This window comes from Echiichthys vipera, assembly GCF_963691815.1.
Source record: "Echiichthys vipera genome assembly, chromosome: 8".
In the NCBI taxonomy this organism is placed as follows: domain Eukaryota; kingdom Metazoa; phylum Chordata; class Actinopteri; order Perciformes; family Trachinidae; genus Echiichthys; species Echiichthys vipera.
The window spans coordinates 19,028,517-19,042,773 of record NC_139833.1 but is presented as its reverse complement, the minus strand read 5'-3'; the positions used below and the strand labels follow the sequence as shown (position 1 = coordinate 19,042,773).

At 39.6% G+C, this 14,257-nt stretch overlaps 1 protein-coding gene across 2 annotated transcripts in view; it reads left to right on the top strand.

The window, feature by feature from the left end:
* The window catches only part of cdk14 (cyclin dependent kinase 14), a 179,864-nt gene that overhangs the window by 41,427 nt on the left and 124,180 nt on the right, over nt 1-14,257 (top strand). For both annotated transcript variants that reach the window (XM_083917973.1, XM_083917974.1), the window contains one exon: nt 11,489-11,734. In XM_083917973.1, coding sequence (XP_083774099.1) covers nt 11,489-11,734 — 246 coding nt within the window. The remainder of the gene's footprint in view (nt 1-11,488; nt 11,735-14,257) is intronic.

Here is a 14,257-nt window from a genome sequence, read left to right as displayed (position 1 = left end):
TACCTGCATACAGGTGCCATACAGCAGAGACAATGATTTTATTCAGATGTATTTCCCGAGAGATGGGGTCAATGCCACATGCGGTTATTCGTTTCAAGAGGCTACACAATGTAGGTGTTTGCATAAGTGGCACTCATGCTTATGAGTTAGCAGTGGATGCCCAATTAGACCTGCAATCTACATCCAGTTAATACCATACCATTTTTTTGACACTGTTATGTAACATCTCAACATCAGAAACCATAAGCACTACAGAGCACTACACAGCACTGCATCCTGAAGGTCGTCAAAAGATTATTGTTATTTGATCTTTACGAAAGAGAAATAATAAATATACAAAAGAGAAAGTTTCTTAAAATGAACAACTAATTGGTTTCCTTTTTAAAAGAAAAAATCCACATACAGTAATTTTATTCTTCAAAATTTAACTAATTTAGTTTATGTAAGTGCCATATTGCATTCTGGGTTAATAAACGATGTAGCCTTTATTGTAAAGCTGTGCCTCTGCAGGAGCTTTGTTCAGTCTGAGAAAAACACCCCGCCCGATGATGTCATCAGGGTTATCTCAACTTGGGCTTGGAGAATACTTATACTTAAGAATACTTAACGGAAGGGCTTGTGTTCTCATTCACTTTTCCTACATTTAACTACGAAAAGTAATGCACAGTAATTTGTGTGTATTCCACTTATTTACTTTGTGTATATTTCACGTATTTATTATTACTGAAGAAGTCAAGGCGCTGTAATTTGTGTGTTTTCCACATATTTGTTTTGTGTGAAGCAGGGGATGTAATAAAGGAACACTGATCTACTCTTAAGCAGGTGGGTTGGGTTGGTCCAAATCGTGTTCATGTCACAGAAGTACTAAGCCAAATGTAATTTTGATGGCTAACCGGCACCTATTGTTGCCTAAACTTAACCGTGACATAACTGTAGTCTATACTAAACCGACACCAAATGTAACCGTTGCGGCCCATTTTCAGTCACTCCCCGTCTCGCCGTCTCGCCGTCTCGCTGTCGACACTTGGTCATAAGATATCATACAAATGTTTGTGCAGAACTTTTTCGTAAGATCTCATACAAACCTGTCAATGAGAATACGTTGACTGGTACCGATAGCAGGCAATTACCAAGTAGGTAACAAACACATTTTAAATTTGCATTATTGGCAGTGTATGACCCAACTTTTTTTTTAAGCTTGACCCATATCGGGATATTAGCCTCTGCTGCTTCAGTTTGACCATTATCTGTCCGCCATGAGTCCCCCAACCTTATGGAATTACAATACTAAATCACTAGTTTTCACCTTTAATCATATTTAAGTGTATGTTTATAAATATGAACTGCATAGTAAAGTTGCATTTAGGGCTGTGCAATATGAGGACATGTATCATATGACGATAGAAAAAGGTTTATCGTTTCATATTTTGCTCTATCGTTGACGTTGTGGTGTCATGAATCATATATCGTGTGTGAAGATGAAGTGAGCAGAAGTGACTCCGAGTGTTATTAGCACTGCCATAGACTGTGTCTCTCTCTTCATTAAATAGCCAGAAAACAACTGTAACACACACAGACCAGTCTAAAAACAGCAGACGCACGACACATGCTCTGTGTGTGTAACTCCAACACAGGCTGACGTGTTTCAATTCAATTAATAAATGATTGGCTAATTAAGGCTGTGCCTTCAGTCCGACACAGCGCCGTGAAAGTGAAACTACATTTCAAAATATCAGCTATTGTCAAAGACAGATACAAACAAAACACATTTATGTTATAACAACAAATATTATAAATAAGATTCCGGTATCGGAAAAATAAGAAATCAATCAGTAATCAGGTGCGTGACCGCAGGCAGCACTGGACTCGTACACCCACCGCAGTCCTGTGTCAGGTGCTCGCTGCCCAGAATGAGAGGGTTTATTACGTTCATAGAGTAATTAAAAATAACAGAGTGTCCACGAATGTACTGGGAAAACGTATTTTGCAGTTCCTTTATTGATAGCCTACTTAGGAAACTACCTATATTGTGATATGAAATTTTGGTCATATTGCCCAGCCCTAGTTGCATGCATTGGCATACATTCTGTGAACTAACTATAGCTAATATCAACAAGTGAAAGACTAACAATGATAAATGGCATGGCAAATTGAAAATTGAATTTGTGTCCATGTTTGTTCCTGCCTGGACCACCAGAATAATACATTCTTTAGACTTAAGTAATGGAAACTCATTCTGATGCTTTTCCAGCTTAATAATGTATCCAGAAGCTATAATAAATCTCGGAGCAGCACTTGTCTTAAGGGAGAAAAACTGCCACCAGCATTTTAACAAAGTGAAAAGTTTCTGTGTTTACCAAAGTATTTTCATTACAATGCTGTTCTCCTGGCTTATGTTTCACAGCCTTATATGAAAGTGTTTTTGAAGATGAGCAGGGGTAGAAGCTGCTCATTGAAGTGAAGGCTGAGGTAAGGAGCTGCCAACGTCACAGCCATTCTCCTGAGTGAGTGTGCGCTCTCATGAAGCCGGAAGTGCCGGGAAGCCAGCCAGCTCAGTAATTTATATGTCGGTTGTTATTATTCTCCAGAATCTAAATCAAAGGCAATGGCCGGCTGTAATTATCAAGAGATAGAAGGTCTGGCTGAGTCACTAACTGGCCAGAACGTTTCCTCCTCCAAGGAGTCTGCTGGATCTTAGAAACATTCTTCACTCTGGGAGAAGAGACTGGCTGTCTGGCACTGGTCACTGTGAAGCTTCTTTGGAGTTAGTTAGACGTGGGAACAATTCTAAGCAGTGGCACAGTGATAAATGCATAAAATGGTGGTCAAAACATGTCATGGTGCAGTTTGTGATAATCACAAAGCAAAACAACTGCCTTCAGTTTTACAATATTGATTTGGCAGTTTATAGGGGTTTCACGATTCTCAAAATCCAAAGGCAAAACAAATCATGGATTTAAAGGTCATCATTCAATTCCATTTTCAATTTGGACCTTTTTTTTGCCCTAACTACATTGTTAGACTATTGAGTCTGGATTTGTAAAGATCAACGGATCAATGTGTTATGCCCTGACAACTGTCATTTACATTTTCATATTCTTCCTTTAAAATATTTGTGACATCCCTACGGTATACCATGACTTAATGTACCACTGAGATCCATCAACCTCTAGACATACAAATCAGATTCCCCTGCACCCTCTGGAAAAAAATCTGAAGGGAACAACTTGCTTCATCAACTTAAAAATAGGCAAATATATTTCTTCTGGGTATCTCTCATAACTTGTGTCAGTTTGAATCATAAATAGAAGAAATCTTGAGTTAAACCTTCAGTGACTCTTAAGCTAATTTGGGTCTGGAGAGTGATTACATGTTAGAGTTTTTTTGTAAATTAGACCTTGAAAACATTGAACTTTCCATATTAGAAGTTTGCTTTTATCTCAAATGTTACAAAGGCAGAAAAACAAAAAGCAGACCTGTTGTGCAGTCCAGCTGTATAACTGATAATTTTCCATACTTCTGTGTGTATTTAATACGTAACAAATGAAAAACATTCATTTCAATAACAATTGTAGTGCAAAATATAAACTCAGATTTACAGAAAATATATTATTCATTTAGATGATGTAATTGTGTATCAAAATATCTCAGTATATGATTTCATCGCTATACAATTCCATAGAAAGATGATAAAATATCATTTCGGATCATCGCCCAGCCCTATAATACCTTATTTCCAGTGAGTGTGTCTAGTGGCCATTCTGGAGATAAGGGTTGTAGGAAGTAGATATTAAGGCTAAAAAAAGAGTATGTTTTGGTTTTGAGGTGTCTTTGCTTGATTGACAGATGTTGCAGCCTATCACAGTCAGCGAGGGATTCTGTGTCTCCCCATTTGGATTTTCTGGCTGTACTAACTGACAAAATGGCAGTGTGCATTAAGCCTAAGGTTTGTTGTTACTCTACCTGTCCTGTAAATGTCAAGTTTGCCAGTCTCTGTACCATATTAATAATGCAACATGCTTAAGAAATAGTACAGTACCTACTTCATGGGATGTGGTTCCTCTTTGAGATTTGCAGTCTTGTCGCTGTGGGATTTCTGGGGATTGAACCCTATAAAAGTAATCAGTATACATCACAATCCAATCATTTCATGGATATGTTCAGGTTTTTGCAATGGTGATGTAGGTGCAGTAACGAAGAGCAACTATCTAGGGCATCACTTAGCTTATTCCACCACATATGTTAATTAAGACTTCCATCCACAATATCCTAAGGCTTGTGTTCAAAATGAGCGAGAGTCACAGCAGCAAAGAAACAAAAATGCATTTACAGAATGACTTGCAGTGAGAAGTCACATTGGCTTTGACAGGAGGCCAGCGGAGCTCGAGGATACAGGAAACTAGGTTGGTCTGTGCCAAAAAGGAAATTACTCTATTCCATCTCAAAGACCCCAAAAATATTTTAACTCACAGATTAATAAATTGTCTTCATGCATACCTGTGTAGAGACTGATCAAAATCCAAGGCCAAGGTAAAGGTATGGTTACACACCAAGTGTTGTCTGATCATGTCTAAAGGCAAAGTTCTTTAGATGATGATGGTGATGATGATACTTGGTCCAATCAAGTCTGAAATTTTTCTTGCATCTTAGCAGCCTCACTGCGCACATATTAGTGGCCATGTTGAAGTCAATGCCAGTACACTGAGCTGGCGTCAACACTAGGCTGCAGCACTGGTACTGTCCGTCATTACAGCTGGGGACTGACTGTAATGGAATATATAACAGCACTTTCTACCGTGCAAAATCACCAATAACTAACCGATATTATAGGTTTCCCTGACAATACACATGCTGCAATGTATGTTAAATATAAAAAATTGCAGTCATGTCTGTTGTTGTAGTCTTGGTCTCTGTTATAAATTTCTCCCCAATTTCAGATAACATTCCTGCTTTAATGTAGCCTGGTTATTGCCGGACCACCACCACATCAATCTACGATTGCACGTTGGTCTGGGAAGGCTGCTGTCCTTTTTCTACTGCACAAAAGGAGGGCATGGCTGAATGCAATTGGACAGTCCTTCAACCAATCTGCTCAGTTTTCAAAGTAAACTTGCCACTGAAATCATTTAAAACAGCAGTGACAACTGCATCAATGGTTAAAGGTTGCTGTGCTTCGGTGGCTGCCATGTTGAATAAAAATTGTAAACACAAAACTGCTTGCTTTGCTTCTCTGTCATCCTCGGGTTTAACCAGCCAATAGCGTGCAAGGTGAAAAAAGCTAGCTTGGTGATTGGATCCAGAAAAAAGGGATAGGAAACCGAAGGAAGAGACATGCTCTTTTCCAGACAGAAAGGGGCAGAAGGGGGTGGGGATACCCAGCTTTAACATGTAGGTTTTGGTTTAGAAGCCTTTAATAACCGCGTCGAAGCCAAAGTGTTGACTCATGCTCAGTATGCCCGTGGTGACTTCTACACATCCAACGGTTGCAATGTAGCATCTAGGCACACTGACATGTCGGCTTACCCCTCAATCAGATCTTCTTTTGTTAAACTGTCATTATTGTATCATCGATCATTCCTTTCCGTTCACCTGTCTGTGGTTCAAATCTCTACCAGCAGGCAGTGTTCAAGGCATCACACAAAAAGCTGATGTGTGAGGACGCACCAGCTATCTTTAGCACACATACACACACACACACACAAAAACACAAACACACCTACTGTATATCTGCCACTAACTGAACACCGAAACAAAGGCTTGTGTGCTCCAGACAGTGTGAATGGAGGAGGATGAGGTGTTTTTTTCCAGTCTCTCCTCTGGTGTATCATCTCACTCTCGTCTTGAGCACAGAATGATGAGCCTAGGCAAACTGATAGCCCTGCTTTGTCTCAGTGAAATGGAAATGCATTCACACAGTGGGTAAGCACTGAATGTGGCCCAGTTAATATGGCTGATAGCCGTGAGTTAGCAGAGCACATAAGTGTGCTTTATGGCTGATTGGTCCTTGTCATCCTTCAAGTTAATGTCATCAGTAACTACTTCTCTGGAGATAGTTGCATTAGCCTGGGCCTGCCCACTGTGTTACTGCGTACCTTTTTCCATTACTGTATGACAACTCTAAGATAAGATTTATCTTAAATTATCCCTGTGGGGCAATTGGGTCACTGCAGCAGATACATTATAGATAGGAAAACAATGCAGTTTATCATCCTTTGTGTTTTCTGTGCGTATGTGTGTGTTGGTATATCAGAGTGGCCGTTGTGAAGGGGGGATAGTAGTGATTAAAGTGGCCGTCTTTCAACCAGAATCGATGTGGTGTAATTGCATCCGTGTAGGGGTTTTCCTGTCTTGGCGGGATGCTCCCCTCCTGTCAACAGAAAACCAGCCAGATGTAGCAGGGAATCCACATGTTGCCATAAACCAATGAGCAATGTTGGCCTTCCCATCACCTGTGTGCTTACACTCTTACAGTATTTTTTGTATTTATGTTTTACTTAAAGCTAATTTTTTCCCTCTCTCCCTTTTTTATATTGGAAAAGATTAAGAGCAGTGGTCCAAAAGCAATAAAGGTGAAGGGTGTAAAACCAAAACAATGAGCTGATAGATGCTAAAACATCCGGTGGAAGTGATGAGTCAGATGGCATTTTGCTGTGGGTTTGTAACATACATGTATTTATTTATTCATAACTCGAACCCCCAGTGTTCATAATATTAAATAAATAATAATATTAATAAAAATATTGATCAGCAAAGCTGAAAGAACAATATCTTATCATATAAATCATAGACACATTATTTATTTTCTGCTTTTAAACATTATTTTTTCATGCACATAACTCTCTCACTCTGCCTTTTTATTTAAAATCACAAAATCACTTTGTCCCTAGATATATTTATATGAATTGGTTCCTATACCTACAGCATGCTATATCCACATATTGATACATTGATATTGCTGATTGTTCTGGGTATGTTTATTTACAGTAAAGCAGTATGTACAGTAACTCAGCAACAGAACAAGCATGATATCTATCAGTATCCATGGGGACAGATGTTGCCTGCTAGTGTGCCCTCAATAGCTGTTGTTTGAGTTGATACAGGCCGGTTTAAGGAGATAATCTGCTCTCTGTCTAAGGAGGTAATATAATAATTGCAGGTAGTGATGGTTTCACAATAATGAATAGACGATGTTTGCCAATACAAGTTTGTTACAGACTCTTGTATGTGTTGAAACGAATGAGTATGCTGGCACAATGATGTAGTAGACGTTTGGGGGCATTGCAGCCCTGTGTGATATATCCATCATGATGCTGCTGTTAGTGAAAGGTGCAGGATTGATAGGTCCTCTACAGCAGCTCCAAGTGGAAGTGTTGATGTGTTGTTGTAAGGGAATCTTAATAGTATAGCATACAATTTTCTAGACCATAGTAAGCCTTGTACTAGATGGCCCATAGCATTAAATACAGTAAGTCATGCCTGATCTTGATGTCTGATACCTGCAGTGTGATGTTCTCAGTAGTGGCTTGTGTCTGCAAAGGGCAGCAGTGTGTAATGTCTCTGTGAGTTTAGGATCCACATCTTTTTTGTCTCAGTTGTTTCAAAAATGACATGTACCCATCTTGCTCATGCAACTGTAATGCTACCACTGACAGCCAACAACTGTTTTAGGCTGCTAACTGTATTTAAGTCTGGCTATTTTGCACCTCCCTGGTGTTATTCTGAAGAGACATTTTCAATATTTATTGTTTCACTCAAATCCACAAGGTCAAGGGATCACCATTGTTAAGATTCATCTGTTGGAAACCATGTCTGTTTCAATCCATTCAGATGTTGAGATCTGATCAATCCTGATTGATGTACATAGAATTAATGCAGTAAATATGTTGGAGAGATGTCCTCTGTGAGTGCGGAAGCGGGCAACTGTAAGCGTAGTTGTGTTTTATAACGCTAGTGAAAAGTAGAATGTAGCTAACAGGAGTATCATATTCCAAACACATTACTCATCGTAGAGGCTGTTAATGAAGAAGAGGCAAACACTACAAGACCAAAATAAGCTGTTACTGCCACTCAGGAAAGAAACCAATATGAATAGTGTTTCTCCTTCCGTGAGTTAGGGGTGTAGCAGTTTACCTATGACCAACACACACACATACACACACACACACACACACACACACACACACACACACACACACACACACACACACACACACACACACACACACACACACACACACACACACACACACACACACAGAGTAGAGCAGGATATCTATGCACACCATTGGGCTAAGATCATTTTACAGCAACAACACTATTATGTGTTGTCCAGTAGTGGAAGAAGTATTCAGATATTTTACATAAGTAAAAGGACAGTAGCAATATCAAAGTATAAAAGACTCTGTTACTAGGTAAAGTTAAAGTGAGAAAAAATTCGGAAGCATTATCAGAAAACTCTTTACTCAAACTCTTTACAAAAGTAAGTGCTCACTATACAAAATGACGGTTGTGAGTGTTCATAACATGTATAAAGCATTTTAATGTTAATGTTAATCAAGGTAAAGCTAATTTTATACAGTTGAGACATTTTTTATGAGAAAGGCAGACCCCATGAGATGTCTCGTTTTCAAATATACAAAACTATACAGTACATGAAGCAAAACAACACAAATACGCTCATGCCACACTCATTGCAACACATGCGCCAGAGGTATCATTTATTGCATACAGTAGACTATCACATTTTATGAGCTAATGTTACTATCTTTGTTGGATATAAATCAATGGAAAAACTATCAAATACATACAGTGAAGTAAACAGTAGAGGACATATTCTCATCAACGTATTCTCATGGTTCCAGGTAGTGGAGTTTTTACAAAAGGTGTTGGTTAGGTTTAGGCACCAAAATACCTTTACGTGACCGGGTACGTTTAGGTAACAAAAAAAGACTTGGTAAAGATTAGAAAAAAGGTTGTGGTTCGGCTAAGTACTTCCAGGACACGGAAACCTGTCCCATTCCTACTTTTGAAGAACTTTGTGTCATTATGTCATGTCCCTTAGCTTCTGGGGATTCTCTGGTGTGGAGTGTTTCGGACATAAGCCCTGTTGAACCCATCCTTCCCAGACACTCATCAAGTATTGATGCATTGTAGTGTGATAGGTCCTAAACAACGGTATTTGTCTTTGTTAGTTGATGTGCTGTTTCAAAAGACATACTGGATGTGCATGGGACTCTTGCTTATGCCATCTTGGCTGCCCTATTACCAAACTCCTCATTTCTTTTTATTTCTCCTGCAGCTTTCTTCTGTATATTTCCTGGCCCATTTCCCACACTCATTTGCTCAAAGTGTTGTTCGGTTTCTCCTTCTATTGGAACACCTCCATTTTAGTTCTAGCTTGAAATGGAAAATTGGAACATTGCTTATTTTTAAGTCCATACTTCCATTACTTTCCTCAAACGCTGAGAGCTATATATATATATATATATATATATATATATATATATATATATATAAATTGTTGCTTTTGTAAATTTACAGCTCCTAATCCCCTCACTGTACACAAATTAATTCAAAATATCCTAGATATGGCCGCCGTGATATAATTTTGCAACCTAAGTCTGTGCAGGGCACATAATTGATGGGACGTCCATACACCGGCCAGGCCAATCGCAAGTAGCTCACGGTTGTCAATCATGATGTTTCACCCCGTTTTCAAAGCATCGAGTAACTAATTATAACCAAATGTAGAAAAACTAACACCTGAAAAACATTAGCATGATAAAAAACTACCAACATTGACAGAAACCACCACCAGAAAATGTATTTGAGGTGTACTTTGTTTTTTATCTTGGCCCATGTCCCATTTGCTAAGATGGAGGGGGCAGGGTTTTTGACCCGTACTGCAGCCAGCCACCAGGGGGTGATCCATCGTCATATAAAGGACTAAAACCGGCGACTAGCAGACATATCAGAATGGTAATGTAGTTAGAATCTTTCATTAGTTTCTTTTTTTTGTCAGCTTGTTAGCTTGTAACTGTCAGTGGCTGACACCTATGATGGCAGTGTGTTTTCTCTCTGTACTAACTGTCCGTTCTGAGCTGGAGGTTTAAGGTTTCTTTGCCAGTGTTGAAGTGGTTACTTCAGTCCACTAGTGTTTCACATATTAGACAGCAATTGGTTTACAGATTAGTGACGTTCCAAATAAAGCTGCTCGGGATATGTTTGAATCTCCGATTGCAGGGAAGTGCACAGACATTTCGTCCTACAGGAGAGGAATGTGAAAACACCTCTAATGACCCATTTTGCTCAGATAAGTCTCTATTGTTAGTGTCAATAATTTGAGAGGGCTGAAACAGAAGAAAAACACATTTCTTACTTGAAATAAGAAAGGAGGTAGCAACTGCATTAGTTCATCAGATATAGTTCATGTAGCCTATAAACAAAATCAATCTGTGATCATGCTTGGTGCTTAACAAATAAATGTCATGCCATGTAGAACATAAATGCAGACCTATAGTTCTTAATTCATAGAAAATAATCACAATTTAAATTGCAATATTAATCAGAAAGATCACAATTTAATATTTCCCTCAAACCATTAATCCCATCGGGATTTGACTTATTTGTGTGCCTGACACAATAAGAAAATGTAATCTTCATCACTATAATTGTAATCAAACAAATTATGAACAATTGTTGCTTTCAGATTTTTCAAAATAAATTTCCGTATTGGTGCCACAGAGGAGGGAGCCTGTGTAGAGGGAAATACTCTGGTGTGTTCAGTGAAACCTGGTCCATGTTAAAGAACAAGCCACGAGCTGAAAGATGACTCCTTGTTGTGTATCAGAGTAATTAGAAGTTCTTCCTGCAGGGGAGCCCAGGCCTAAATATTTAATCCGGAGGGAGTCGTGGCAAAACATGTCATGCCGCCTGCGTCTTTTGTGTCCAATATACACAGTCCATCGTGGAGGAGCAGCTGGTAAGGTGCGTTGTGTCTGGAAATGGACGGGGAGTGTGGAGGGCTCGGTTTTGTGCCCAATGGGCTTGTACGAAACAGTCTGTAGCATGTCTGCGCAATTGTATGAATGTGTAGATATGTGTCAGAGATAAGGTGGAATTGTGTGAATGTGCAGTTTGGAAAAAGCTGCAGCAGCCGGCGATGTGTGTGTGTGTGTGCGTGTGTGCGTGTGTGTGTGTGTGTGTGTGTGTGCAACAGAACCGACTGAGTCTCAAACTGTTTTGATCGGAGAAAAGAGAGATGGAGATGAAAAGGCTCTCATCCTAGTGTAGAGGTAGCAGCAAAGCTCTATGGGGAAGGAAGAGACCCAGGCTGACAGACATTAAAAACAGGCAGGATCTGGAAGATGGGGGTGCAGTCAGTTTTTGGCTGAACACTGATAATCGCAGATGGATTTTTTTTTTCTTTTAATAGTCTTTTAATGCTTCTGTCATTTCCCTCCTTTCTTTTTCCTCTTCCATTTGACAGATATGTGTCACAAAGATGTCCACACGCAGCTGCCAGGGAACGGACTCGGTCATCAAGCCCCTGGACACCATCCCTGAGGACAAGAAGGTGAGAGTGCAGCGCACGCAGAGTGGCTTCGACCCGTTTGAGAAACCCGCCAGCCAGGTGAAGAGGGTCCACTCTGAGAACAATGCCTGCATCAATGCCAAGAGCACGTCCGCTGGCAAGGAGTCGCCCAAACTGCGTCGACACTCCAGCCCTAGTTCAGTAAGTACCCCTTTTACCCTATGTATTTTTATTGATTTCATACATAATTGAACATAACAATCCACCAGTTCGCCGTTACAAAAGATCCTTTATTCTTATATTAGTTTGTGACACATTTTTGTCACTGTACACTACAATCACAATCAAATATTCTACACCTGATGATGAAGTCATTCGTCACAGTGGCAAAAACGAGCTGGTTTCAAAGTAATTTTAGAATGAGGTCAAGTCACTTATACAATCACAAATCACAACTTGCCTCAGGTTTTTTTTCAAATCTGTACAGTTTATGACACCCTCTGTCCCTCGCATCAGATGAGGAAAAATAACCCTCATGGAGGAGCGTACACAGATAATTTTATGCGCTCCAGCAGGAAATAGCACTGCACCACTGCATAAACGTATCTACCCTCTGCTTCGCCAGCTTTTAAAAATGGTGCGTGTTGTTGTGGCGTCAAGTACTACCCATGTCACATCTTGCTTAGAGGTATATCCAATCAGCAACCAGGCTTTTTTTAAGGGGAGAAAAAAGAAAATGGCCAGTCAGACGCCCGCTAGGGACGATTCACATTCAAATTAGGGGTGTTTCGGCGAGGGAGACCCGCCTTATTCAGGGTATTCAACTGTCATGGTAACATATGTAATGTGTACCCCCCTTTCGAACGTTTCCATTATAGTTGGTAAAAAAATGTACCCCTCCCCCCATAGAAAAAGAATAGATCAGAATTTGGTGATGGCTTTTACCTTACTATATTTGGGTGGCAGTCACCTCTGTTTGAGTTGATAGTTAAACAGTGGGGGAGAAAGCAAGCAAAAGTTGAGCTAGTGTTACCATAAAAACACAGCCTTTAGTAAGGATGGGGTTACAGTTAGTATCTTTTACTTTGCTCGTAATTGGTCAGTCTTTATTTTTGTGGAACTTTTTTAACTCGTTTTGACAGTTTGATATGAAAAGACTGGCCTCAACTCAACAGAGCATTCTGGCAGGTGCAGGAAAGCTACCCTACAAAATAATGTATTAAATAAGTAGTGATAGTGTTGAAAATCAGTAAAGTTGTTTGCCAACATGAATTGATTCAAATGCTGCATTTCACTGTGTATTACATGGTAATGTTTGTGTTATCATCCTTTCCTGGCTTACCTTTCAGTTATATTCAATTATAGCATATTTTAAGGACATTATAAATCAACATTGAAATTTTAAAGACAGTCGATCTGAGAGGAAAGATCCAGGGCAAAAAACCCCGGGAAAAAACAGAACAGTGTTAACTGCTTGAAATCACACAGTCAGACAATCTTTTGCCTCCCAAGTCCAAGGAAAGAGCAGGCAAGCTGATTGTAAACAAGCCCAACCCCTCTCTCAAAGGGCCTGGACATCGAAGAGCCTCGCAATTTTGCGTGTCAAATTTCAATCAGCTTGAATTCTGCTTGAAGCAATCAAGGCGGGGTCCATTTGTGCGTGGGAGTGAATGAAAGTGTTTTTCCATTTCCATCCACCTGCTTTTATATGCATTTTCATTTGGTTGGAAATGCACATCAATTAGCATTTTCTCTCGCAGTTTGTCTGGAAATTTTCTCTACCAGTTAAAGGCAGATTAATTCCAAATCCTATTTCAACATCAATCCCCCAAAATATCAACAGTAGCATGCACTTGCTCGGCTTACTTTGACGGGGCTATGGATTTCCAAACGCTTTCAAAGCCCCAATTACCTCTGTATTTCTCCGGTGTTTTGTTTTGGCAGCCACGCTGTTTTACATTTCTCCATCTGAAACTCATTTTCCAGCCTGTATTCCCTCACATGGTTAATTGAAGGCTGTTGAAAAACAACAGAATTCTCTTAATCATACAAATGAGATTTTCAGGTTTTTTACATGGTTCCGTTTTTAATTTAGCTCCAAATGAAAAATGCCTAATGAATGTACGGACAAATAAGGTTTAATAAGTGTGTTATGAGGCTTGACTGATTGCCTGCCAGCATCACTGCGAGACACTAATGAATTGTTGCAGCTGTGATTATGAAAATGTGTAAATCGTCCTTTTCATGGATTTTTTTTTGTTTAGTCAGGCCGACCCACCTAACTGTCATATTTTACACACAACCTCTTGGATTGTAAAGAGGCATAGTTTTAGAATCAGACATGGCCTGTACTTGGGGATAATTTAATTTAATTGAATTTAATTGCACTTACCGTATTTTTCGGATTATAAGTCGTAGGTTTTTTCATAGTATGGCCGGGGTGCGACTTATACTCTGGAGCGACTTATGTGTGAAATTATTAACACTTTACCGTAAAATATCAATTTTATTATTTATGTCAGTCACGTAAGAGACTAGGCGTATATCAGAAATCGTCACACACACGTCAACCTATCAAAATTCGCCGGGGGCGGGTCATGGCAGAAGTGCATTGTAAAAAAAAAAGATGCTACCTGCTACTTCCGTACCTATGAGTTGGCGGAGTTGTTCAGAAGTGACACCGAGGAAGAAGAGTTCATTGGATTTAGTGATTAGGAGTGACAG